Source organism: Numida meleagris, chromosome 5 (genome assembly GCF_002078875.1).
Source record: "Numida meleagris isolate 19003 breed g44 Domestic line chromosome 5, NumMel1.0, whole genome shotgun sequence".
NCBI classification, from domain to species: domain Eukaryota; kingdom Metazoa; phylum Chordata; class Aves; order Galliformes; family Numididae; genus Numida; species Numida meleagris.
The window spans coordinates 45,424,081-45,450,520 of record NC_034413.1 but is presented as its reverse complement, the minus strand read 5'-3'; the positions used below and the strand labels follow the sequence as shown (position 1 = coordinate 45,450,520).

General features: G+C 43.4%; 1 protein-coding gene across 1 annotated transcript in view; it reads right to left on the bottom strand.

Moving 5' to 3' along the window:
- CDK15 (cyclin dependent kinase 15) overlaps nucleotides 372-26,440 on the bottom strand; it is a 34,688-nt gene continuing 8,619 nt past the window's right edge. Inside the window, exons 7-13 of the mRNA XM_021400636.1 lie at nucleotides 25,510-25,633; nucleotides 24,818-24,938; nucleotides 18,251-18,344; nucleotides 15,949-16,012; nucleotides 8,907-8,955; nucleotides 6,271-6,410; nucleotides 372-1,424 (exon numbers count right to left, since the gene is read on the bottom strand). Of these exons, the coding sequence (XP_021256311.1) occupies nucleotides 1,315-1,424; nucleotides 6,271-6,410; nucleotides 8,907-8,955; nucleotides 15,949-16,012; nucleotides 18,251-18,344; nucleotides 24,818-24,938; nucleotides 25,510-25,633 (702 nt within the window). The 3' untranslated portion in view covers nucleotides 372-1,314. The remainder of the gene's footprint in view (nucleotides 1,425-6,270; nucleotides 6,411-8,906; nucleotides 8,956-15,948; nucleotides 16,013-18,250; nucleotides 18,345-24,817; nucleotides 24,939-25,509; nucleotides 25,634-26,440) is intronic.

The following is a 26,440-nucleotide window of genomic DNA, read 5'->3' as shown; positions in this document are numbered from 1 at the left end:
CTTCCATGTCTGCCCTGCAAGGAGACTCAGCTGGTGACACTGACTGGACACTTGCTGCTAGAAAATGCACAAAATAACAAAGAGACAGGATATACAGAAAGGATATTTTCCTGTAATTTCTTTCAATAACAGTGATTTTAAGCGATCTTTTGTTAATAGAGGTTTTCTGTAACAAAAAGGAGATAAATGTTGGTGCTGGAACATTTTAAAGCATGGGTGTCCAGCGTTTTGGCTTGCTTGAGATGCGTTGAGTGAAGAGGAATTATCTTGGGCTGCATATGAAATACGTAATATAGTTAATGTATATAAATAACAGAACGTATTTTATTTTTAAATATTTTTTATTAAAACATAAAAAGAAGTGGGTGACAAAAACATAAAACTAGCAGGTTGGACGTGGATGTTTTAAAGTGACTCATGCTAAAATACAGATCAGTTAAAACCATTAACGTTACAAACCTGAGGGATTTTTCCTAGCTCTGCTCAGGTTCTGGCACATGCATAAGAAGCAAATTTATCAGAAAATTAGGCGGATCAATTTAGTGACATTAGTCCAACATCATGCTGATACAGTAATATAGATGAAATCAAAGTATGACGTGTGGCAGAGTAACCAAATCACATCAGAAATACTGATGTGATTGAATGTCTGCTTCAAGCCACAACATTGTATGGAGTCCTGAGGGAAAAAAGACTCCAACAACAAACTCCAGTTTGCTGATCAGAGGCTCACTGTGGCAGGGTGTTATGACACAGGATGAACCCAAGAAAGGTGGAGCTATGGCTTCATCACTCCAATGGAAGAATACACATTGCCATAACATCCATTACGACACTGCTCTTCTCCCCCCTGGGTAGAGCTCTTTGTCATTTCTGGTACTTCAGTGAGCAAATTCCATTGTGTGTTAAATCATAACAAGTAAGCTATAAAATGTGAAGTCAATAGACATAGACAAAGGCAAACAAAGCAATTTGGTCAGTTTAAGCAATGTGGAAATGAAACCATATTTTGACTGGGGAGGCATCAGAGGAAAGGGCACTGGTCTGAGATTCGGGAATATGACAAAACAAACCCAGACCTCCCACGATACCACTGTGCACTGGGGGCCACTGGCTTGCTGACCTATTCTCTCTGAATGTGAGAAGACTTTCCACTTTGTCCTCAGCCTGGGATGTGGTGCTCCAGCAGTGGGTATTGGTTCTGTTTTTCCACCTTCAGTGCATAAAGGAATTCATATGCTAAAGGATGATGGCAGCAGCTTTGACAGCGGCAACCACATGCTTACCCAAGAATTAGTCAGTCATTTCTGCTTTCTACCAAAACTTGCTTGAACCTTTTGAGAGACGTCCTTTATGATAAGAAACAAACAGGTCACAGATTTCAGGTTGTAGTCTCACTGCTGGAACTGTAAGCACTGATTGTCCTGTGGAAAAAAAAAACAACAACAGGTTAAGGAGAAAGCTGCAAAGCGGTCCTTTTCCTGCACTGAGCTACCTTCCTAATACTCTCCTGCAATATTACCCACAGTATAAACTAATTCAGGATCCTATTTCTCATATCTCCTTTCCTCCTGATTTTTTTGGAAAAGGATTTCTTTAATCTAGGCTCCCTCCTCTAGAAATCTCATCTGTGGTTTCTTTTCTTTTCTCTTTTTCTTTTTCTTGGAGCAGCCAGCAAAATATTATCTGGTAGAACAGTGGTGGGAATGCAATCCGCTAATCAAAAGGATTCAAATGGATCTACGCACTGCCAAGCTCTCTCCTTCCCACCCAGCAGAGGAGGAAAAAAAAAAGAAAAAGAAAAAAGAGATAGAGCAAAGGCACGGAGCTTCTCTCCTTCAGCAATCTCACAAATGCAAAACCTTCCACTCCAGTGACTCCTCATTAACTTACCAAATCTGACAGTCTAATTATCGTAGCTGCTTCACGCTTAGAATAAATAAATACTAAAGTGGGTGTTTAAAGAAATTGAGCAGTGAAATTCAGTCATCTAGACAGTCAATAGAGAGAGAGTTTATTTTAAATTTTTATATTCTTATGTATTTATATCATTTTAGGAAAGATAATGAGATAGTTGTCTTTCAGGCTAATTGAGTTCCTAGCTTGCTGTCACAATCTCAAACTTAGCTTTAACTTTTGTGCCTTAGAAATCTGATCACTGCATCCCCATTTGCTCTTTTCTGCTGATAACTGGCTGAAGGCAGAAGTGCACCTGAGGATGGGAAATAAGTACACGGGACTTCCAGACTCTATGTCTTTCACGACAAACAACTAAATCTTCTCAGATTTGCATTTAAGAGCATTGAAAGGAAAATGAAAGTTAAATAAACCTTAGATATAACTTTGCAATTACACAAAACACTGAAAAATGTCTGCCAACCTCTGATACAATAGTGTCTGCCTCTGTGAAGGGTATTAGCAGTGCTCCTTCCCAGAGCAGTTCATCTCCCTGAACAATAGGACCTTTATAGAGATTCTCTGGCTAGAGATCAATGGGAGTCAGAGCATTTGATCCATGTCTGTAGGACTTTGTTTCCCCAAGTCATGTGGGCCAAACTTGGTGCCAGTTATCCTTTTGCAGGAGCATGAGCTGGGGAGTGAGCAAAGGAAACCCTCCTTCTTGTCCTTTCTTCTTCATTGCCTTGTGCTCCTGAACCTGCAAGCATTATGGCTGCTCCAGGCCAATGCCCAGGGAAGAGCTTAAGCAGGACAACATCTCCAGGGGCTCGTGCCCTTGGCATGCTGCTTCCTGGAAACATCTGTGAGGTTGCAGTGTCTCTTTCTGAGGATGGTGGCTTAATGACATAATATAAAACCTCAGAGTCCTGCCAGCATTTTCACAAGCCACTACTGTGGAGATCAGGCCACAAGAGCTGAGGGATGTTTTGCCTGAGTTAAGTGAAGATTGACTTTATCAGCTCACAGAAAAGACTGCTTCTGGTTCAGAAGTGACAGCTGAGTTGCTACTCAACACCAGCTTTGGTTTATTCCCTTATAGACCCACTATAAACCGGATTCATACACCTGGTGGAAATGTCAATTTCTAGGTGTCTGTATCTGATTTTCAGTGAAGAATGTCCATTTTCTGTATACAGAGGTGGCAAAGCACACAAACCAAAAAAATATGAGTGTAAAAACCTTTCAGCTATGTAGAACACAGGGAAAGCAGCCAACCCAAACAAGCTGTCTGTGAAAGCCAGCTCTTCTTTATACATGCCCTGTGTTAACAACTACCAGAGTTAGCTAATCCCAATGGAACTGGGATTTTTGGTAGGCAGTGCTTGCAACCGAAACTCGCTTTGTGCAAGTTTAGATGCAGCAAGCATTAAAATGACAGTTCTTTGTCAAAATCAAAACTCCCTCCCCCTCCTTGTCTCTGAAGGCCTAAATACGGGGAAGTTTTAGGACAAACAGGAAAGGGTTATCATCACCTGGCACACTGATCTTCAATTGCTTTGGGGAGCCCATCTGTACCCAAAAGGAGCAAGCCTAATTTGATCTACAGCTTTGTGGCTGGAGCTCTTCTCACAGTACATTTTGCTGGCAACCCACCCATGCTAACTCCAAATTCCACTGTCCACCCTCCCTGCCTACCAGCCTGCTTTAAAGCATTTGTGGCCAAAACAGATGGAAATAAACCAAGTTTATAACTACGAATATTAAACTGCAGTTGTTACTGTGTCTGACCTGACAGCAGAGTGAAATACCTTCTCAGGAAGCCTTTTGCACTTCAGGACTGACATTGGGTTGAGAGCACAGCTCTTGCTTTCTTGATTCAAGGATCTCATCTTTCTTCCAGGAATGATTAATTGGACAGAAAACATTCTGCTTTAGCAGGTGGCAAAGGTTAGGCTGAAGTTTTATCAGAGATGCTGTAGCACAGGGCTACACTGCGCAGATAATTGTCTCGGGATTGGCTTAGGCCAGAAAAAGGACACTAAATGCTATCAGGGGACAAAGTCTTTCTCTCTTGCAGCATGAGTTACTCTTTTTTTCCTAGCACTTTGTATCCAGATGAGTATAAGCAACAGCAACTTGTTCCCCACTCTGGGAGCCGACCAGGAAGCAAAGAGCCCCCTGCTCCCCTCCCCGTTCCCAGGGCAGCAGCCAGGCTCTGGCCATTCGCATTCTCCTCAGTAATGAGAAAGATGCTATTCGGGGGGGTTCTTTGAGACTCTGATTTCTCCAATTATTTTTTCCCAGGAATTGACCTTTGAAAAATATCCTCTGGCTTCCAGCTTGTCATAGCATCTTATAAAAAGGACAGTTATGTCTACAATTATTTCATAACAATAGAAAATAATTTCTTACAGGAACGTGTTATTTTTTTCACATGTTGTTTCCTGCTTACTCTCACACACCTTGGATCAACCTCCTCCTCCTTTCACCTTTCATCTCCGACTCATTCTTTGCCCTTCTGCTTTAACTTTCTCCTTCAGAGGATGGGAACTAATAGCCAGCATCCTTCAGAACAAAGTAGGAACAGAATATATTTAAAACCTGCGCTGTGTTATCATAGCAACCAGAATTTTAAAATGATACAGTTAAATTCTGAAATAGAGTGATACTAAAATGACACAAGAGAACAAATGTCTTACACAATTATGGCAATAGGGATGACCACATGGGAAATTATTCAGAATTGCCTGATTTTTACAGGCTTAATGAGTCACTCATGAATATGGTCTTGCATGACCATACTGCACTGGTTTCTGCCCTGTGCACTTTGATTCTGCCCCCAGCACGTTGGTTGCTAAGTTATTGCCATGCAGTCACCTGTCCAAAAGGTATTTCTTGCTGCAATATGGAGGATAATAAATATGGGATTGTATAGAAATCCAGATGAAATAAATCTCTGGAAATGTGTCTGAGAAACTGACACATTATGCCAATCTGTTTCTCATTCCTTCTATTTCTCCTCACTCTTTCCCTTACTCTCACACTGCCTGTCTCTGTACCTGTTTTTTTCCACACTCTCTCTCTCTTGGCACTGACACTTTCATCTTCTCCCTTGGGGATTGGAGATGTCACTGCGGGAAGTGCTTGTCCGCCTCTCCGGCAGCAGCAGAGCCCTGTGGCTTTGACAAACCTCATTTAATTGGGAGGAAGCCAGGAGGGTTTGAAAGAACTGAAACATCCACGAAACTCCTTTTATCAGGCATAATTTAAACTCTGCATGGAAAAAACCCTATATGTATAAAGAAAAGTCAACTTCCCTCCTGCTGTGCATGCTCCCCTCCTCCCCCCCCACCCCCGGCACAGGCAGGCTCCTGCGAGATTCCATCTTTTCATTTTTCTAAAAGTGTCAAAGTAGATTTGTGCTCTGTGGCTGGGTGAACAGAAAAGGAATGCAGATGTCTCTCACTCCTGCTCACGCACACACAGCACCTTCAGAAGGGCGGCAGTTTGGGAGAGATGCTTGCTGGCTGCTCCTTCACTTGGGATATGTCACAGAAGCCAGAAATTAAGTTTTCAAATAGCTTGACAACACAGCCTAAGAAGATTTCTTCTTAATTGCCCCTATCTTTAAAAGAAAAACACCACAAAACGAACCAGCATAGCTGGTGCCTGGGAGACAACAGAGAATGCTAGGGCTCTCTGGCCTGTCTCCCAATGGAAGGGAGCTCTTCCCAACTGAGAAACAGAACCTATAGCTTGTGATACCCTATATATATTTATCATCAGCTCAGGGCAGGAAAGGTAGATGTATGTGATGAGTATATGCAACTGTGTGCTTAAGAAAAGGGGAGAAGAAAATAAGGCAGGTAGAACTGAGGGAGAAATGGTGTGACAGGGTACGAGGACCAGCTGTTGCTTCCAAAGATCAAAGAGAGAAGGAGGAGCAGTCCAAGGGAACGGGGGCTAGCACATCATGCTGAGCAGCTGGGAATTCAGGACATCAGGAGGGACCAGCATGCCAGTTACACTGAATACACAGCGTGAGCCAGCCTGAGGAAAAGCTCAGGGCCCCTGGGATTATAGAATGGGGGAGAAACAGCCCTTCAAAGCACATAGACCTCAGCTTTGAATGTGGAGCGTGGGCACATCCCATCCAGGTCCATTTCTTTTATTAACTCTGTGGTCGAGTGAAGGAAAATGGAAAAACAAGCTGTGGAATTTGCACTGGGATGTAAACTTTGCAGCATACAGGAGTGGGAAGGGAGGGCAGGGGGAAATGAGATGTCCAGGTCCAAAGTACCGAAGAAACTTTTAGTGAATGGCATGTTAAGTAGGTCTTTGTTGGTGAGGTGAAATCAAGGGTCGGCTTACCAGCAGGCACTTGATAGAGCTGAGGAGGCAGAGGGCTGAAGAAGCCATGAAGAAGGGCATCTTGTGCAGAGATTCGCCCTGGAGGGAAGACTGTGAGCATTCTGGAGGCCAAGTCCTCTGCTGCTGGTGCCCTGCTCAGCCTAGCAAAATAGGGGGAAAAATAGTGCAGGAGATGAGCACAGGACAGAAGGCTGGAACAAAACTAGACCCAGAACTTCTCAGAGCTTGAGGCAGAGATGGTGACCCACAGGAGCTGGATAAGCTCATCACAGATACATGGCTTCCGAGGACATTTGCTCTGCCATGTTAGCTTGGTTATGTTGGGGAACAGATCCAGGATCTCAGCTCAGGCTTATCTTTTCAAGGAAGTTTTGAAAATTAATTGTTAGTTTTTTAAAGCAGTTTGTGAGTAAAGGGGAAAATGCTGCTGGGTGAGTTGCATCTTACATGGCATAACTGGAATGTCAGAGGTCAGAGTTAATGATTTACAGGGAGAAGTGCAAGTGCACACAATTACTTGAGTTGCCCACTGAGCAGACCAGAGGTCAAAACTAAAAAACTAAAGGAAATACCTATTCCCCGTCTCGTACCCTACCATCAGTTATGTATCTGGTTGTAAAATGTGTTGGGGATTCAGGGAGATGAGTCTGCCTTCCAGGATGAGAGACTAAAATAGATGCAACACACATGCTCCAAGCCCAGCAGAAGCTAATCCCAAGCGGCTGCTTCCTAGAGGAGCACGCAGCTGGGGACAAGGAAGTAAAGGAGAGAAAACAAAACAACAAGCAAACAAATAAAAACAGTCATTTAGTTTTAATGCTTTTACTTTGTTTGTTTGTTCTGATCATGTTTCAGCATCAGGAGGCCCATGGAGCCCACTCTGCTGGGCTTCCTCCCTCTGCCCCCAGTGCCCCATCCCCATGAGACCATGGCCAGGATCCCCCACCCCTCCACTTCCCCTCCCTGCACGAGGCATCTGACATGCCAGCAATTTTGTTCTGAGGGTATAAAATGTCTAACAAGCATTTGTAAAAGGTATCCGGCCTCACTGTGGTATTTAAGGGCTGAATTCTCACCCCCAACAAAACAGTTTGAACCCTTGCTGTTGGGGGTGCAGGGACAGACAGGGAGCTGAGGCATCCAGCCAGAGGTGCTCACTATATCCATACTACTCAGGATATGGTGGGGTCTTACCCGAGCCCACTGCCCCGCAACCCTGCTGATGCAAGCTGCCACCCTGGCAGCTTCCCACCACTGCTGAGGCTTCCTGGTGACAGCCAATCTCTGCACAGAGCTCCCCTTTGATTTCTTAATTGGCCATGGAGAGTCATGGCTGAGCGGTCTGTGTGAAGCAGCTCTTTCCTTCTCAAGAGCTGAGCGTGCTAACATGGCCTTAGGATGCCTCACAGGTCTGGGGCTAGCCCACATGCGGCCAGAGCTCTGCCATGGCCCGTCAGCGTGCAGCAGTGAGGGAGCCTGTCAAGGGACCACAGCCAAAACTCAGAAGTGCAGTACAGCAGAGTTTCAAGGAATATAGTTATTTCTTTGTTCAGACTGAGAGAGGGTCTCTTCTGTTCTAGGATGTGTGTTATCAGGGGTTGGGATGTACTGAGCTTTGTGTCCTTCTGAAGATGTGTGTGACAGTGGCTGGCATCTCGGCTACCTGTGCTTTGCTGAAAACTTCAGCAAGTTTGTTTAGCAATTCAGAACAGTCTGGGAAACCCAGCTCTAAAGGACAGCATATTTCCTTTGAGCAGCGGTGAATCTGAAGTGATGAGCTAAACAGATAATGAACAGCAATGATGAAAAATGTGGCTACATCCACAAAGAACAGTTGATTCTTGACCAGAGTCTTGAGGACAGATCCTATCTATCCTTTTTTATGCATCTATGAAGCTTGTTGTGTGTGAGAGACCCATCAAAATCAGTATGGGGGGTGCTATGTTAATGACTCTCTGAGTTGTTAGGGCACTTTGTCTGCTGATACATTTATTCCACTAATATATATATGTATGCATGCATGTACGCTTGTGTGCAGATGTACATTATAAATGCTTGAAAAATGCTCCTTTCCTTTACAGACTCAGGAGTGTTTGGTGGTGTGGATGCCTGTTCAAGCTGAGGTATGTAAGCAAGGCCCTAGTCTTGTAGATTTTCGCTACTGAGGAATGTGAATTTTCCTCTCCTAACTAATTAGGGGATTGTTTCATTGTCTTGTGTAAATGCTGCCCTGGTATGTCTTCCTTACCACCGTTGAGCAATGTTCCTACAGCATTTTTCTAGAAATGGAAATTGGGACAGTGCAAAGCCTGTCTTTGGTCTAGGCAAAAGGGCCTGGGAAAGCAGGACCTTCTGAATCAAACCTTGCCCCACAAAAAGCTGCACATAATGTCCTTGAATCGCTGCTTATCTGAGAACAATCCCTCCTCCTCAGAGAATAATAACCCCAGTATGTGCCTACCTCTACAGCGATCTCTCAAAACCAGTTGCATAGCTGATGTTAGATGTACTTTTTACTACAGAGCTACCCTGCTCTTCCTCAGCTTGCCAAAAGAGCTCATTTCAAGTTAAATGATTGCATAAAGAAACAAATAAACCCAGAGGCCATTTTGACATTGCCGTTACAGGTAGCTTACCTGTCACAGATCACTCGCAGTCTCTGAGGTCTCCTGGAAGCAACGAGTGCTAGAAAGTGTAATATGCAATCACAGGATGAAACAAAAATCAAGCCAAAACTCATTCTTTGAGCCCTTACAAAAACATGTGCTCAGAATTTCAAAGGGCCCTATAGAATCTGTCATCTTAATATTTATAAATATACATTATTCCTATAGGATTTGAGTATCAGCATTGATGTTAATAAGACTGTTCCAATTCTGTAACCCTTTCCTTTCATGCATCGTGAATACAGGCCTTGGGCCTCCATCTGTTACAGTGAGAGTCTTTCCTTTGACTTCAATAAATGCAGCATCAGTCCCCAAAGCGTTCACGCTGAGGAAGCAGAAAGAGGTTTGCAGGCCTGCATCCCCAGCTATTACTTACAAGGGCTACTGAAGTTCATGTATTCCTATGTGGGCACGTGGGTCTTTTCTGCATGAATCTGGCAAAAGGACTGGGGACAAAGCAAAAGCACTTGGATCCTACTCTGTTTTTGCCCACTGCTCTTGCTGTCAGTCCCTCACTAAGTTCATTATTCATCATGTTAACCATTTTTATGCATGCTTTGTACTTATTGATTCAAGCATCTCTACCAGACTGGAACGTTGCAGAGTTTGCAGTTTTGGGAAGCTGTGTTGTTGTTGCCATTCTTCTAGGACACATTTCTAAACAGTATGGAACATGTGGAGAAACACATTCCTCAAATGCTTTCTTACAACACATGAATTTTCTCAAACTTAGATATGAATAAATGGCTTATACATGGAAGAATGCCCTTGCAGCTGATTAATGAAGAAATTTTCTTGCATCAGAAAGGCTGTAACTTATACCCAGCCACATTTTTGTGAGCACCAATGCTGACAGCAGAGATGAAAGCTGCCCTAGCCATGACAAGGGGAGCAGAAGGAGTGGTGTAGCCCTCTCTTCCAGCTGGGGTCTGGATAAGCATACCCCACAGCAGCAAGACCACCCGGAAGCAAGCACCACTGCTCTCTTGCCAGTATACTGGTGTGTAACAGCCTCTGGTTTGGCTGGGCCTTATCCTGCAAAGTCCTAAAGCATGTGCCCCTCTGTGCCCGGGAGCACACCAAGCTGCTCAGCTCAGCCACACTGTTCAGGGACAGAAATGTCCAGCTGCAGATGAAGCAGGAGGCTGCTCTGCCTTCAGCCTGTGCAGCCATTTCCAGAGCAGCAGGTCCTGGGGCTGGGTCACTCTGTATCTGACTTGATGCACAGACAATTTGAAAAAGTGCAAATGGCTGAACTTTCAGCACTTAACCTTTCCAGCAGCAATCTTTCACCATTAAGCCAGGCAAGCAGGTTGTTAAACCTGTCTATCACAGTGTAAGTAACAGGTCACAGCTGAAGCGTTCTCTTACACCCAAATAGTAAAGTAATTTGTAAAGCGGTAAATGGCAGTATAATCTGGGATAAGACTCATGACTGCTTAGGTGCCAGAGTTCTGGAATTATCACCACTGTGTAGAAGTTATATATCTTTAGTAGCCTCTTTCCTGGTCAATCACTGAGATTAACTCTGGCAGAACGCTCCTCTTGGATCGCTATTAACATATCTCTAGGTCCTCCTTCCTTCTCTTTTCCCCAACTGTAATAAAAGTGTAGAAATAAATTGTCTGTACCGAGTAGAGATGTAAAGCTTCCAGGAAAAAGAGGAGAAAATTGAGTTAAAATGCTTTGGAAAGGCGTAAGATTTGTGTGTGTGTGTGTGTGTGACTCAGGTTTTGCCTCTTCACTGAGCTTGCCAAAAATTTTCAGATGCTGCAACTCTGCCATAAAGTTTTGATTCACCGAGATGGAAATGTTTCATGGCAATATATCCAATCCCTTTAATATTTAATAAAAATGTCAAAATTACTTAAATATTGTACTTTACTGAAATATTTTAACATTAATATACTTTAAGGAGTTTAATATAAAAGTTAAAAAAATGCAAGTTCAGTTGCTAATGGCAGGGCAAAAGGTCTCAGTGAAATCTAACTGGAACATCATTTTGTTTTTGAGAAACAAAGAGGAAACAGGATTTTCCTTACATTACAGATAGTAATACCAGCTCGCTTATTGGGAACTGGGAGGAATACTCAAATTGCTATGTCTTGAGCAAGATTCTCATCTATAATTTAGCATTTATGTAACACAGAGATTAACAGTTGTCTACAAGGGGCAGTATAAGAGTCAGTGAGCCAGCTACTGCTGTCCCAGTCCAAACAAATCTCTCAGTGCAGAATTCTGCTCGAGTGAGGACAGCCAAACTTGCCACTTCGAGTAGACAGAGCTTTGATTGTAACTGGAAGATATGGGTAAGAAAACACTGTGTCTCTACTTGAGATTTAATGCAGTTAACTAATCCACTTTAAATCAGTTCAGATTACTCTCCTGACTGACCCCATATAGACAAACCCGTAGAGAATTCTGAGGCCCCATTGTGTTGAGCAGGGTAAGAACAGAGCAGTAAATATTTTCCCTACTGTAAAGATTAAGACCAATCTAAAATTGTAAAACAGCGTAAACATCTATTCCTTAAAGGTGAGAGATACCACTGAAAAAAGCAGATGAACTACTGATTTAATCATCTTACAGTGATGATAGATATACACACGAAGTGATGGGATCCTGTAGGGCTGATTGGATTTTTTAACAGTGTGAGTAGATCTGAAAGGTAGTGCTTGGTTTGTTATTTTCTATCAGTATGCAGTGCAGTGTGTGCTAATGAGGAAATACCTCCCTACACGAAAACCCAGGTGGAAGTGGCTAATGAACTGATAATGAGGCAAGCAAGCCAGAGGACAAAAGTTAAACTTTCCTAATTGATGAAGAGAGAGAAATAGGATGCTTAGTGCTGCTGGATGAAGGCACTGAGGTTGAAGGCTCACAGAGAAAATTTCTCTCATTAGTGAAATCTCTGTGGCTGCAGGACAGGATGAGCTCTGCCCGTGTGGCAGGCTGTAAAGTGCAGCCTGTGCCCAGTGCCAGGCAAATAGGGAGTTTCCCTTCAGCCTGGCCAGCATATATTGTGCCTTAGCTGCAGCACAGCTTTTTCCCTTTGGGATCAAAGCCGTATGCAGTTTATTATGACAATAAAAATTTCATCACTTTAGAATTCAGTTTCCAACCATCCAATTTATTAAATGAAGCATCAGCATAAAACGTGAGATTAAAAAAAAAGCAGCATTCAGAGTTCAGACTTCATCTGCATTTTCAAAAATGTCATTTGATGTTTGTGTTTCACTGCCTGCTGCTTGTTGCTTCCATCTGCCGGTGGCGTTTTGGAAAAGCAAGATACTAAAAATGTTCTCAGGAGGAAGAGCTGACTATGGAAAGCTTCTAAATGTCATTCAGCATAGCAAAGCTTGCAGACATCTGAAAAACAAGGATTAATATAAAAACTATTGGTGCACCTGAAAAAGCCAAGTGAGCACCTTGAGCCTGCAAAGGGAAGCGATGCTACCTGGGATAGGAAACTTTATAGTCAGTCTGTGTGATAAACAGAGGAGCAAAACTTGCTCACAGCAAGTTACAGCTCACTCACAGCAAGCTCACTACATTATAAACAAATAAGCACTGCCCCCCCTCTTTACAATCCAAATGTCAGAAAAATGCGGCATAAAACGATGCATTGGGTGCTCCAGTATTCCCAGTGTGGCAAAAGCACTAGCTTAACGTCATGGGCTGTGATTCCTAATCCTTTCCTGCCCTTGACCCCTGCTGTCTAGATTCAAACTTGTAACCATTAATGGGGCTGGATCAAAACACTGGCCTTCTGGTGTCACCAGTGGTGTTTAGAGGGGATTTAAACTCCCTGCTTTTCAGCGCAGTGAAATGAACACAGCAGTAGATTAATGCAAGGATTTGAGCTCACACAGCATGAGAGCTTTCAAAAATAGTGTTAACAGAGCTACAACTGCCTCTTTCAGGGAAAGCAAAATGAGGGGAACAGAACAAATGAACAAACACAGGGCAAAGCCTTGTCGCTACGGGCAGGGCTCCTAAGCACAGGAAACTGGGGAGAGGGCCAGTGAGTGCCCTGGGACATGGGGCTGGAGCTCTCCCAGCACTGTGCAGTCTGCAGGAGCCAGTTCTGAAGCCAGAGCCGGGGAAACGTCATGCTTTGAGGCTGCACAGCTGTGCATAACTCACTGCCCCAGATCTCTGGTGGAGAGAGAGCAGGAGATCACAAGCTACAGGGCTGGCCAGAGTTGCTCACCTATCTCTCTGCTCACCTGGGTTCGGGCATGGGCTGAGATTTCTTCAAACTTCAGGCAATGGGCATGGGGCCCATTTCTGAGCTTCTCTGTGCAAGAGGGCAGAGGGGCACCGGTGGACAAGTATTGCTTTCCCCTGCCAATTTTCCACAGAGGGCCCAGGGGAGCCACTCCTTCTGTAGCTGCCCTGTGCGTGCCTGACTCTCACACTCTCTATCTCCTCTTCAGGGTTTGCAGCGGAATGTGCTCAAGCCCACAGTAGTGACAGGAAAACATCTAAAGGTTTCCAGCTTTCATTTCAAAGATTCCTACTAATCCACCTGGCCCAGGAACCCTTCCAGTAACAACCTCAGTCTGGGGCTGAGCCTACACTGCTGAATCCAGTGGGAGTTTTGCCATCAACTTCAATGAGAATAGGATCACACCTCAGAGCTTTGTTTTGCGCGTGTTCGTGCTTTGCCTCAGGCAGGAACCTGTTTGTTTGTTTGCTGCCTCTGCTCACTGCAAACATCAATAGGACTAGCTAAAAGCATTCAAGCCATCAGATCTGGGGAAGCTTCCAAAGTTTGTTTGCTTATCTGAACTGTCCCAGGCACTGGGATTCGTACAACTGGGCTGGGAAGAACCTCAGGAGGGAAGGTTTCCTCAAGCAGCTCCAGAGCTTCCACTTGGTGAGTGTGTCCTGGGGGAACAGCAGCCGTTGTGCCTCAGGAAAGAGGGGGGAAGTACTCAGGGCATGTTTAAAGCAAATAACTTTAAACAAAGAGACTTATTTGCCTTTTTACTGGAAGCCCCATCAAAACCTGACTTGGTTTAGTTCATGACTAGAGCATAGTCTAACCACATATGCACAGCCTTATTCTAAGCAGGCTGGTTTCTATATCCCAGGTTTGAGCCAAGTGCTTGGCTCCACTGTGTGGCTGGAGCAGCTCAGAGCCCCTTTGGTAGGCTTTGAGGAAGGGAAAGGATGCTGGTTCTCCAGTTGGCACAGGTATTGTCCCAAACACTGGCTCAGCACCCCTCTTCCATGTTCTTGCTAGCACGGTGGGATGCTTCCACAGGAGGGTGTCCTCTCCTGCACCAGTTCCTGCATTTCTGTCTGCTCCAGCCACAAATGCCACCAGCATAATAGCATCATGGCACAGGGCACTTCTGCCCCACTGTAGTCCATTAACAAAGCATTCTGTCCAGTCTGAAAGCAATTCAGGTTTGAAAACTGCTTATACTGACTGGAGCTATTGCCATGCTGCCTAGATGCCTGTCAGCCCCTCCCAGCCTTGCCACTGGCGTCCTCCGCTGTGGCAGAGGACAATGCTGCTGCTGAGGCAAAACTTTGCTAAGATGAATTACATGTAGTTCGGGACAGTTCTAGGCACCCAGATATTCTGTGTTGTCTCTGCTAATTTCTTCATTAGTTTACCATTAGTTCTCCCACTTTTCAAGTATCTCTCAACACAGTATCGGGAGAGTTTTTGGCCTTGTATGCAGAGATGACTGCTGTCAAAAAAATTGTCATCGCTTTGTTGCACGCATGAACGTGTCTTTCATCCCTTCACAACTTGTAGAGTACCCAACCAAGCCTTCAGCAAGTTAGAGAAGAAAGTGCTTCCTCCAGCTGTCTGCTCTGTGCTGACTCCTTATCCAAATTAAACTTGCTGTGGACAGCGACACATTCCCATTTCACGCTGGTTTGATTAATGTGTCTCAGCTAATTGTGTGAAGGATTCCAGCCCTTTCGACTGTGAGACCAGGTTATTGTTCAGCCAGTCGTGGCTACCATGTGAAAATGGGGGCTGTTTAGTGTTCATGCACCAGAATCAAAGGAGGAGCATCTTGGACTGGGTCACAGAGCAACACCCACTTCTTTGAAAAGATGTTACTATGCTCTACTAAACCTGTAAACCTCTTGCTCAAAGCACGTCTTCTCCCTCCTCCTCTTCCCCCTGCTCTTCTTTTTTCCCCTCTAGAGAGACAGACTCCCCCCACCACTCTCTTAGGGTACAAGAGAGAGAGAGAGAATGGCTAGACTGCAGATGGGTGGATTTCACATTCTAGGGTTTTTAATATTTCACTTTTATATTTCTCTTAGAGAATGATCCTGCTGAGAGGCTGAGAATCAGTGCTCATCATTTCCCCTTCACTGACACTTGAATATATTTTCCCAAGAGAAAACATTAAACAAAAAGAGAGAGAAAGACAGAAAGGGGGAGAGAGAGAGAGGGAGAGGGAGAGTGACTGAGCTAGCTTTTCAAAGCATACTTCTCAACCTGCCCACATCAAAATAAGAGACAACTGGCCCTTTGAAGTCCAGGACACAGACTTCTCTACCAGCCCATGTGGAAATAAAAGAAGCCAGCTTTATAAATCACACAGATTTCTCACCTTGCCCACATCAAAATGAGGGACAGTGACCTTTAAAACTGAGGCTGAAGGGCCCCAAACTAATTTCCATAAAAATAAGGAGAGTTCAGATAAACTATGTCCCTTGGTACCTGCCAGATTTTCCAGTGTAAAACAGGAGACATTGGTCCTTTGCACCAAGGAGTGGGGACTAACTAGATTGTTAGCACTTGAGACAATGAAGTCTTCCATAGCCTAACATGTATCTCAGTGAGGCAGTTTTGCCACGCACGTACTTTTGCTTGTATCTTCTGCCACTATCTTACAACAACACTGTTGTTAAGTAGTTTAAGGGATTCAGTAACTCTGGCTTTTTCCTAATATGAATTAATGATCCAAAAATTCTTAAGTGGTCAATGGCTCAGATGAAAAGCTCTGTATCCTTCTGAGTTAAAGCCTACCTGGCTTATACGTGGGGAGGCTGGATATTCCTGGCCAGGTGTCTTCAGTTGGGATCCCCAATACCTGTGCAAAACAAAAAAAGAGAGTGAGAAGAGCAATAGCCTCAGTATGTCATACCCTGCATCAGTGCAGAGCTGGACAACTTGGTCTCAATGGAGAGAAACTATGGCCTTTACTGTGACCCAGCACAGATTTGCACTGCCCTAGGTGGTACTGGATCTACCTCTGTACATAGATGACATTCACATTTTAGCACTTGAAGTTACAACAGAGGGGTTCCTGCTGAGACTTAATGTTGTCACTCCTGGGAACATCACTGAAGGTGTATGCAGCTTCACTGCCAGGTGTCACTCACGCATATGCTCACCAGTGCAGGGGTCATAGTGTTCAGCTGCTTTCGCTGCTGGAAGTGTCCTCCTGTGCCAGCACTGCACTGGGGACTAATTCTGCCCACTGGCATTGGCACCCAGTCATACTTTCAGTGGCAGCTTGGGCTGCAAGCTGTGATAGAAACTCCTCTAAGTGAGGGGTAACACAGACAGGAAAGACAGCCAGGGACAGAGAGGAGGATGGAGACCACTTAAGGTGGTATTTGCCTCTAGAAGAAGTGTTGGTGAATTTACAGTCAGACTGTCTGATGGTTTGACAGGATGAACATATTTCACAGCATGGGGATTTTCCAGCTGTATGCCTATATGGTGTCTGAAACAACAATCCTGCATGGAGATAAGCATTCTGGATGACATAGAGTCATGCACACAAATGCAAACGGTCTCTAAACCAGTGCCTGATGCCTCTATTATGAACATGAAAGGAGCTGACTATTAGAAAACAGTAGGAATCCCCATTCTGAACCTCCGACTATGCGAAATATCTCAAGCTAGACATCGAAAGCCTCTAAGGAGCTTTGAAATCTTGGTCTAACCCAGAGTCTCATTCCAGGCTGTATAAAAACATAAAACCTACTGTGAAAGGCACTAATTATTTCATGGCTCTTAAAGCTTCCTCATGATTTTTAAATAAGTTTTTACCTTCTATAGCACAAATCCTATTAATCACGGTATCAGTTGTAATACCAGAGAAATGACGATAGGGCTATAACTCTCCAACTGTAAAACCATAGGAAATGTATCCAGAGATTTCAGCCATATGTGGAAGGATAGCCTTCATTCACACTGAGAAACTGAGTCCTGCCCTGATTTTGAACTGTGTTAATTGGCCAAGTATGGATTTTTTTTCCTCAATAACTCTCTCTATTCACTTTCTATGAAAGAGAATTCAGCATTTACTTGAGTGAACTGAACTCAAGTCTAATAACTAGACTTGCTCGTATGTCTTTTTAACAAATTCTAGCTAGAAGCAGAGAGGAAAACCCAACCTGACAGGAGTGTTTCTGGATGAAGGAATTAAGAAGTAAAAGCTTGACTTCAACAAACTTGAGGCTATAAAGTCTTCTCTCACCACTTCCCAAGTTTAAGTCTTCTGCACATTCTCCTTTGAAACCCCATCTTTGGAAAACAGCCTGTGCAGAAGAGTAAATCCCTGGGAGATGTGAAAGGGCAGATACCTATGACAAAACGCAATGGGAACCTCTGGGTTGACCTTTCTGGAGAGCCAGCAGTGGGGTCAGCAGTGAGCAGTCAGGAACATAAGAATCCACCAGTGCCAGGAACTGTCTCAATTTTGCCAAGAAGCACTGAGGGCGTAGCAATGTGGTTTTGTTTCCCCGGCAGAAAAGTCATCTTAAGAGGCTTTAAAATATCTCTCTTCTTATTCACTGCTCCCTTTGTAAAATATCTTTCACACTTTTCATTATGCCAAAGCAGTCTCTAGGTCTGCACCATAATCTGGTTGATAGAAAATGTTCCAAGTCAATATAACAAAGGACCTGTAAAAAAACCCTGGGCCTTGCCATTTTCCAAGGTAGTTTACTAGCGGTATTAGAGCTTCTTTGTGAGATTATAGTGTGCAGTATCCTACAATAAGCAAAGGAATTAATGAGAAGGAATAGAATTTGCAGTACCTGCACACCTTCTATGCCTCTTTCAATTTGATGTCACTTTAATTGGCTTTAAATTTTTGATGAGATGACAAACATCAAAGGAAAGTCATTTAATTTACTCCTGTGTCTGTAAGAAAGTTGCCAAATATAAAACGGGTTACAAAGTCTGCTATGAACTTGGCAGACTGGACCAAATTATTTCTGCTATTCACAGGACCTATGCTCCAGACTTCACAATTAAGTAGGGAGCTGGAGCAACAGATTCCTTCCTCTCCCATTTCAGGGTATATTTTACTCGCCATCCAGATCTTCTCCAGCTGTTCAGGAGCACTAGAAGTTCCTGCAAACATTGGCTGGCCCTGGATCATTTCAACAAAGACACAGCCCGCACTCCTGCAAGAAACTCAAGGTATTAACTCACTCACATACATCTTATGCACAATATGAGTGTGGGGTGGGCAAGGGAGAAATTGCAATTGTTGGAATGGAAATGTATAAATCTCGATCTGCAAATTCTGAAATCCTGACATAAGTTGTAAATACTATATGTTTTGCATCTCATGTAAAAAGTATGAGTCTGATGTGTATATGTATACATCCACCTGCTTTTCACCTAGTGTGTGTATATAGGAAGCAATGCAGGACGTGAGGTGTCTGCATACATGTACGTAAGTGAAGGCTTCAGTGAGGGCTGATCTACCTCCATGGTATGGTGTTAGGCGGGGTATTTCATTATCAAAAAACTCTGCTTCCTATGGGAAAGACCATGCTATACAGCCCTGGGCTTCCAGCACCGTTCTAAGTGCTTGCATCTGGCCCTTGTTCCCAATTGTTTGCAGTAATCAGCAACTTCATCTAAGCCCTACACATTGAAACACTTGACCTAAAAACCCAGCAAGTAAAATAAGACCGAAGGAGACTAGAGATTCATCACATTTGCATCCTTCCAGGATAAATGTTTTAGAATAGCATAGAGCAGTCAAAGTTGCCTGTGAGTTATGGTCCCATCTGCTTTTCTCATCAGCACTGCCAACTAAAAAAAGACGACAACACCCTTCACCAACAAAACAAGACAGGTGATATCCTTGGAAAAGAAATTCACTAAGCACCATCTTTTTTTTTTTTTTTTTTCCCAGCAGCAAACATTTTATTTCAGGTCTCTTTCAATCTATCCTATTAAAAACCCACCTTAAAAAAGATAGGGCAGACGCCTGCGCAGCAGTAGGTTGTTTTCTGTGAGAAAAAGGTGCAAAATCTGTGCGACAAGAGTAGGAAAAATAAATGGAGAACTACTAGACAGTTTATGGGCTAGAAGGGTACATGAGATGCAGATAAAACACAGAAGCACTAACCAGTAGAGTGATTTCCCTTCAGAAGCAATTAGCCCTTCTCTGAAAAACGGAAAGCAAGACTTCACAGCATAAAGAATTCAGTGTCAAAGGCAAGTTAAAGTAATCCTATTTTTATGTCATCCTCTGCTCTATGCTTTTGCCAAAGCAAACCAGCCAGCTTAAAAAAACCGTAACACACCAAAGCCTGCAAAAAATGCTTAATTATACTAAGGTGGATTAGTCCTGCTGGGAATAATGATTAGATAGTTGTGGTCAGGATAGATTTATCTATTTTCAGGTGCTTCCATCTTTTATTATATGGTGTAAAACTCTGCTCTTTTTATCTTTTCCCTCTAAACATTTTCCAGGTTTTCTGCCTTTTCACTAAGCCCCAGCCCAACCTTTCAAATTTCATCTTCCTGTTATACCAGATTTGAGTCCTTCAAGTTTAAATGTTGAAACTCCAGCTTTGTCTAACTGACTCTAACAATATTAGTCTCACTTGCTGAGCTACGACTAGTAATCTCCTCTAGTGATCTGTAGTGCAGATACACCTTACATGCTGTTTTTGCAGTGCTGCAGATGCTTTTCCCACTTGGCTGTGGTCGGTTGAAAGCCTGATATGCAGCTCATTTCTGGTATTCATTTTGGTCATCCTCAGGTAACGTCAAGCCTTTTTGCAGATCTGTATCTAATGCTCTTTTCACAAACAACTCTGATGCACTTTGGGTCTTGTGAGCTAAGCTCCTTATTCGTCAAGTGTGCAATCCAGGCTTATCATGAAACTTCACCCACAGCTTTTGCAACACAGATTTTTGTGTTTCATAGTACTACCACATTACTAGATATTATTTTGGAGCCCATTCTGCTGAGACCAATGCCATAATAACCCTCTGTTTTCACAGCTGATATACATACCCAGATAGCTCACCCTATTTTGCAACCACAGGGGCTGCTGCAATCCACTGATGCCATTGCACAAGTCTAACCACATATGGTCAGTGCAATTTAGATACTCTTGATTTGTGCTGTGAAGAGAATCAACTCCGGATGTTTCTGGAGCAAGCAATCCTGACATTTATCCACAGTTTGGGTTCTGATATCCTAGCTGGAAATGGCCATTAGACTGGCAGCAGCAGAAACTTCATATGGATTCAATATAGCCCCCAAATGTCAGAGATAGCACTGGACCTTCTGCAGAGATTACTTCTGATGAACAGTGCTGTGCTGTTTTCTAAACTGAATCTAGTAACAGTGAAAGTGTCCTGTGAATGTAGTCTTCATGACTTAAATTGCTCTGATGAAAGATCTGAAGCAACAGAGTTCATGGCAGGTGGACCAGATTTGCAGTGGTTTCCATTATTGCTGAGAAGGCATATGATCCAGACAGAGCAATAAATGGAAGTAAGAACTAGAAGGCTCTCTCTCTTTTTTTTTTTTCTGGATTTTTTCCCTATATTTTTCTAGTTTCTATCTAGCATTTGCTAATTTCTCAAGAGCAAATTGTTCAAAAATTCAAATCTAATGAAACAGTCTTTTTGCTAATGGGCAAGCTGTCAGCTTGAGGAGAGGAACAACTTCTGAGTTCTTACAAATTTGCCTTCTGATACAGCTCTCATTTGTATTCCTGGTTTATTCCAATAATATCTGGATGCCTTTCAACCTCAGCGTCTCTTATAAAGACAAAGCTAGCAGAGCAACCACAACAGCTGGAAAGGAAGAACAATTTGTTTCCTGTAGCGTGACTCAGCTGATGAGCTTCCTTTAATGCTGGCTTGATACTGCATTGATTCACCAGTGGAAATTGTAACTGTTGCTACCTCCGTGTGCTTCCATGCTGAAATATACTTTTCCTTACAAAAAGTCCAGAAGCAGCTGAACTAATAATATAGTGACATATGGGCACCCACCTCTTTTTCCAGGCAGTTTTTTCTATGTGTTAAAGTAGGACTTTGGAAAAAAAGACCTCTTTGGTGCTAGTCATCTGATTACCCTCTCCAGAAGCCTTCCAATATATGAGAGTTACAGGTACTGCCCTTGCAGCATTATGAAGATCCTTCTCTTAATGATGATGGTTCAAAAAACAACCTTTATTTTTAAATATTTCTCAAGCGTTAGTCCTAGGTCAGAACTGATTTGTTTTTCCCCCTCTTCCCCTTAGCCCTCTGGTGTTCATTCCTGAGGTGCCCTCACCTCTGAAAGCCCACAAGCTTCTCAAAGCATGTCAGTTCCATACAGCAGACTAGGGAAGCACTGGGGCAGAGCAAGGGGTGCATCATAAACTGCAGAGGACTTAGATGGGGTCTAACAACAAATTCTGCCAGGAGGAGGAAATGCAGAGCAGCCCTTCATTGCCTGCTCTGTGGCGGTTCATTAGTCACAGCTATCTCCTTACACTTGCTGTATCCCTCTGAGACTGGTGTATTTTCATTAATGGGTTCCTAGTAGTGAGAGGGGAAGACAGAATACGGTGCTTGTGCTGGTCTCCCTTGCACTGGTGTCAGACAGAAGTACCCTGCTGAGAGCAGTAGAGTTACACCGGTGCAAATAAGACTAAGGACTTTGTGGTACTCCCTAGAGCAGTTTGTTTTCTCCTTTGCCTCTTAAGTTAAGCAGACATTGTACCATCCTGCACAAGAAAACAACAGGCAGTGGTACCATCTGCAGCTCCTCACGATGTCTTTCAGGAAGGGGCCTAGGCATGATGTTTCAGCATGCACCAGACATGCATGAGAAGCAATATGCTGACAGCTAAAGTAACAGGAGAAGTATAACTGGTTATTTGAGTGAACACAAACAGGGTTGGTTCAGACAGCCCCATCACATCAGCCTGCAGTCCCTGGGGCAGATTTGGACACTTCAATTACTCCTCAGTCTCCAGCGCTGCATCACACAATGGAGAAACACCTTAATCAGGATTAAGATCTAAGGTATCTCTGTGGCATCCCACAGTTTCCTCTCCACAGTTTCTCTGTCACTGGGAAACTGCACTTTGGCATTTAGCCACAAGTATATCTTTCACCTCATGCCTCCCCAGGCAGTGCTGCACACTGGAGCCCCCAGCCTAAGTCTCCCAATTCAACAAAATAGGGCAACGCGATCCAGACTTGGGAGAAGGCTGTAGTGGGCCTGGCAGATCTGTGTCAAATGACTGCATAGGAATTCTTATTCTAGGTGAATCTATCTGGGGAGATTCCTGCAACTATCTTAGAAGAAATTACATGGAAAGCTTGTCTGAAAAGAAGCCATGACTGTAGATGCTCATGATGTTGAAAACTCAATTTTGAAAACTAGCACTGCACATGCATAAAGCCTTTGGTGTCATTGGTGTCATTTCAGGGAGACATTGTCAGTCTCCCTGAAATCCCTTAATTGAATTTCCTAAAGTCTTGAAGAGATAGCGAGGGAAAAAGAGAATAAAAAGATGCAGAGAGATTAAAGCAGCTTTTCTAGTTAGTCCAAGAGCTAGTGAGTCTCCTTCTGTATCTCTTTCTTCATCTATTCAAGGCCTCATTCACTTCCCGTGTGCCTCCCACTGACAGTATTACTGCTAAAGCACACTATGCATGAATTGCCATAATGTTTTATTTTGTTGTAATTGGTTTCTTTAAACCAAGGCTTTAACACCCACTGTCTCATGCTATTAGCAAGGGCATTCTGACCTGCCTTCATGTAAATTGCGGTATCCAAAAGAAATAGTTTTTTTTTCCTTTCTTCGCAACAGACAAGTAACATCTGTGTGAATTCACATTATTTCCTAATAGACAAAAATTGAGCTTAAATGCAGTGCACATCAAGATAATAAATGACCCTTGTTAGAGGAAGTTACTGAATAGAGCTCACTGAAGAACTCTCTATTCTCTCAGCGTGACATCTTTCTTTAGGGCCAACACTTGGAATGTTGGAGGCATTATAACAAAGGTGCCTATAGTATGAATGTAGTTCAGCGGGACTGAGTACTGTGCTGTTAGAGCTGGACAGAGTGCTGGATGAGATCTTTGTATTCCAGCCCTCTGTTGCCATTCACTGCACTAGAGCAGAGTTATATAGCGGGGATGCTGGGTTTGCACAGGCAGAAACACCAGGCTTTATGTATGCAACCAGGGCTTTGAACAAGGCCCAACTTTCAGGAGAAAAATACAGGTTACTACCAGCATCTACCTAATGCAAACCCTCCAATCTGCTAGGCAGGGATCTTCCTCAAACACAGCAGATGTTCCTGAGAGACTGTCTGGAGAGCAGAGGTGGCAAGAAGTGGGAGGGAGAAGTCAGGACTATTTGGACTGGCTTAGCAGCTGGAAGCCATTAGAATTTAGCAAAGTTTTCCTCCTCAGAGAAATCTTTAAGCAATTAAATTAGCATCAGCCCTAGGGAAGTTAACAAACAAATCTCCTGTTTCCCTGAACTGCCCTCCAGACTTAGTTCATCAGAGTCTCCAATAAGCTGCAGATCTCTGGCAGGGGATGGTGGCTGGGATCTTTGCAAATGTACCAAGCCCTCTTCTTATGCATACTTCAACCTGCTGTGCTCCCACCCTTTCACAGCCTTCAACTCTGCACAGCAGTAAATTCTCAGTGTGACATGCACAGGCAGAGGATCAACTGGTCTGAAGAAAGGGCAGAACTGCAGTACTATCTACAGAAGTAAAATTGCCCTGAATAAAGATGCCCTGCTGCTCCTTCATGAGATTCACATTGTCCGTGAATTAGTCAGGACTGTGTTGCTGGGAGCAGGTTCATGTTGGTGCAGAAGAGAGCCAGAAAGTGGATGCACACTCAGACCCAGCTCTACATCCAGGCCATCCCAAAAGGTTCAGTGAGACCCCTATGAAACACTTATCCTCTCCTGCATTCTACCCATTCTCAGTAGCCTCTCTCCCTTCAGCTCTGCTATTGTGTAGTTTGCTTCCCGTGATTCCCAGCCATTTTAAGATTTTGTGATAGAGCTCATAAGATAAGAAGCCTTAACTGAAGACAGTTCTTCTCCTGTATGAAGCGCAGAGTACACCTAAGATGTTCTTTAAGATGAATGACAAAGTATTTCAGAAGTAATGAACATCTCAGACACTTTTCTATCTCCAGACCCATTCAGAAGCCCTTTACTGCCATCTTTTGTTGCGAAGGCCAGAGTCGTCATTTGTGTATTTGTGACTGCATTCATCATTTCTTCACAAAGCTGTGGCTGTAGAAAGCTACCACTGACTCAGCCAACCACATATATACAAAACCATAAGTGCTTTAAGGAAACACAAGACCTGAAAGTGCTTCATAAATGTCACCAATGAGATTTACATACTTTATAAATATTGTCAGATCAGATTTATATAACTCCATAGCTGATATGTAGTGACACCATTCCCCAAAACGTCTATGAACCCTGCAATACAAAACTCCCTCCTGCTCACTCACTTTCTACTCACAGGTGTTAATTCCTCTGCTTACAACTGTAACTACTGTAACTTGGTTGACTTCATTTAATTCAGATAAAGATGTTTTTTTCCCAAAAGACCCCAGATGCTTTGACATAGGTCAGTACCAGATATCTAGATCAGAAGAATAATCTGTAGCTCCAAGCAAAACATCAGGAGGACAGTACCAGAGCGTCACCACTTCAGAGGAGTATGTCTGACTGGGGATGGACTTGGCACGAGCAAGGCCTGCCAGAATAAAAAATACTGAGTGCTGTGACAGTACAGTCTTTCTATAAGTACAACACAGAAATGATAATAATAATTGGAAACAGAACATTATTTTCTTTCAGTTCAATAAACAGAAGCAGTCCCAATGCAGATTACAATCAATTAACAAAAAAAACTGTGTCTGGAATATACCTCTGCAGCAGATCAAATCAAGCAATATGCTACGTTGTGCTGGGCTTTACCATGTGTGACTGAAGCAGCCATCACAAACTGATGCCAAGAAAGCCCTTCTGTTCAGTACATTGCTGTGGACTTTACATGTCACATGATTTTCTGAAGAGAGAGGGGTTGATTCTCAGTTCTCTTGAACCAGTTTTATGTGGCAGTAATTGCTCTGACTTAAATGAGGTTACTCCCTGCAGCTAGCAGTGCAAAGACAAGAAAGGCTTGACTGACCACAGAAATACTTTCCTGAAGTTCAGTAAGAGGTTATGCTTCTGTGCCTTAACTGGCTGTGGATACAGATCTATCTGCATGCTAAAGCTTCAGACTGAGCAGATATATTAGCAGTATACAAATTGTGACTCACCAAAGTCAGCTAATTTGAGCTCACCAAGACAGCTGATGAGCAAGTTCTGGGGTTTCAGATCACGGTGAAGAATATGTTGCTGGTGGATGTATGCCAGGCCTCGCAAAAGCTGGAACATGAACAGCTTGAAAAAGCCAACAAAAAAACTGAAATGATTTGGTGTGACTTTGCACTGATACATGAGCTCTGAACTTTATAAGTCCTGGAACAAAGCAGAGACCAAGCACCTGAGAAACCAGTAAAAATCTCAAAAATGAATAGAGTTGGCTGAGACATAGAAAACTATGGTGGGGTATGATTGCCCTGATGCTTTCGGGTGGAATATTTCTCCATGAGGGGAATTATAACGCAGTGCCTAAGTGCACATTTTGGAAATTCAGCTTTTCTCTAGAAGTGGAGTGTTTGACTGCAGGACCTACATGCCAAAACACAGCCTCAGCTTTCGGAACAGCCAACAAAGACATAAAGCTAAGCAGAATGAAGGTGTAAGGAGCTGGAAGTTTTTCCCAGTTGAGCCAGGTGCACCAGCAGGGGGAGTTGTGGGGCTGCGTCTCATACCTACACTGCCTCTCCCCAGCCCGAGCTTGACCAGTGAATTAACTGATTCATTTGACAATGTGAGCTGTTATCTTCAAGCTGGGAGAAAACACGAGAACCTGTTTGGAACAGATATATCCGACAGGATCTGATGGATGAATGAGGCAATCAAGAAAGGAGAAAGGCAAGCAAGAAAGAAAGCTAGAAAGAAATATCTAGTTCCTACCACTGTGGCAGTATAAATAAGCCTTAAGTAAAATAAGTTGGGCAGAAACAAGGTATGAAATTGGTTACTGGTTAGAAAACAAAACACAATAGAAGTATATAAATAGAGTTTATCAGAGAAGAGATATTTTTCACCAGAAGCTTAACCTGAAGAGGAAGATAAACAGTG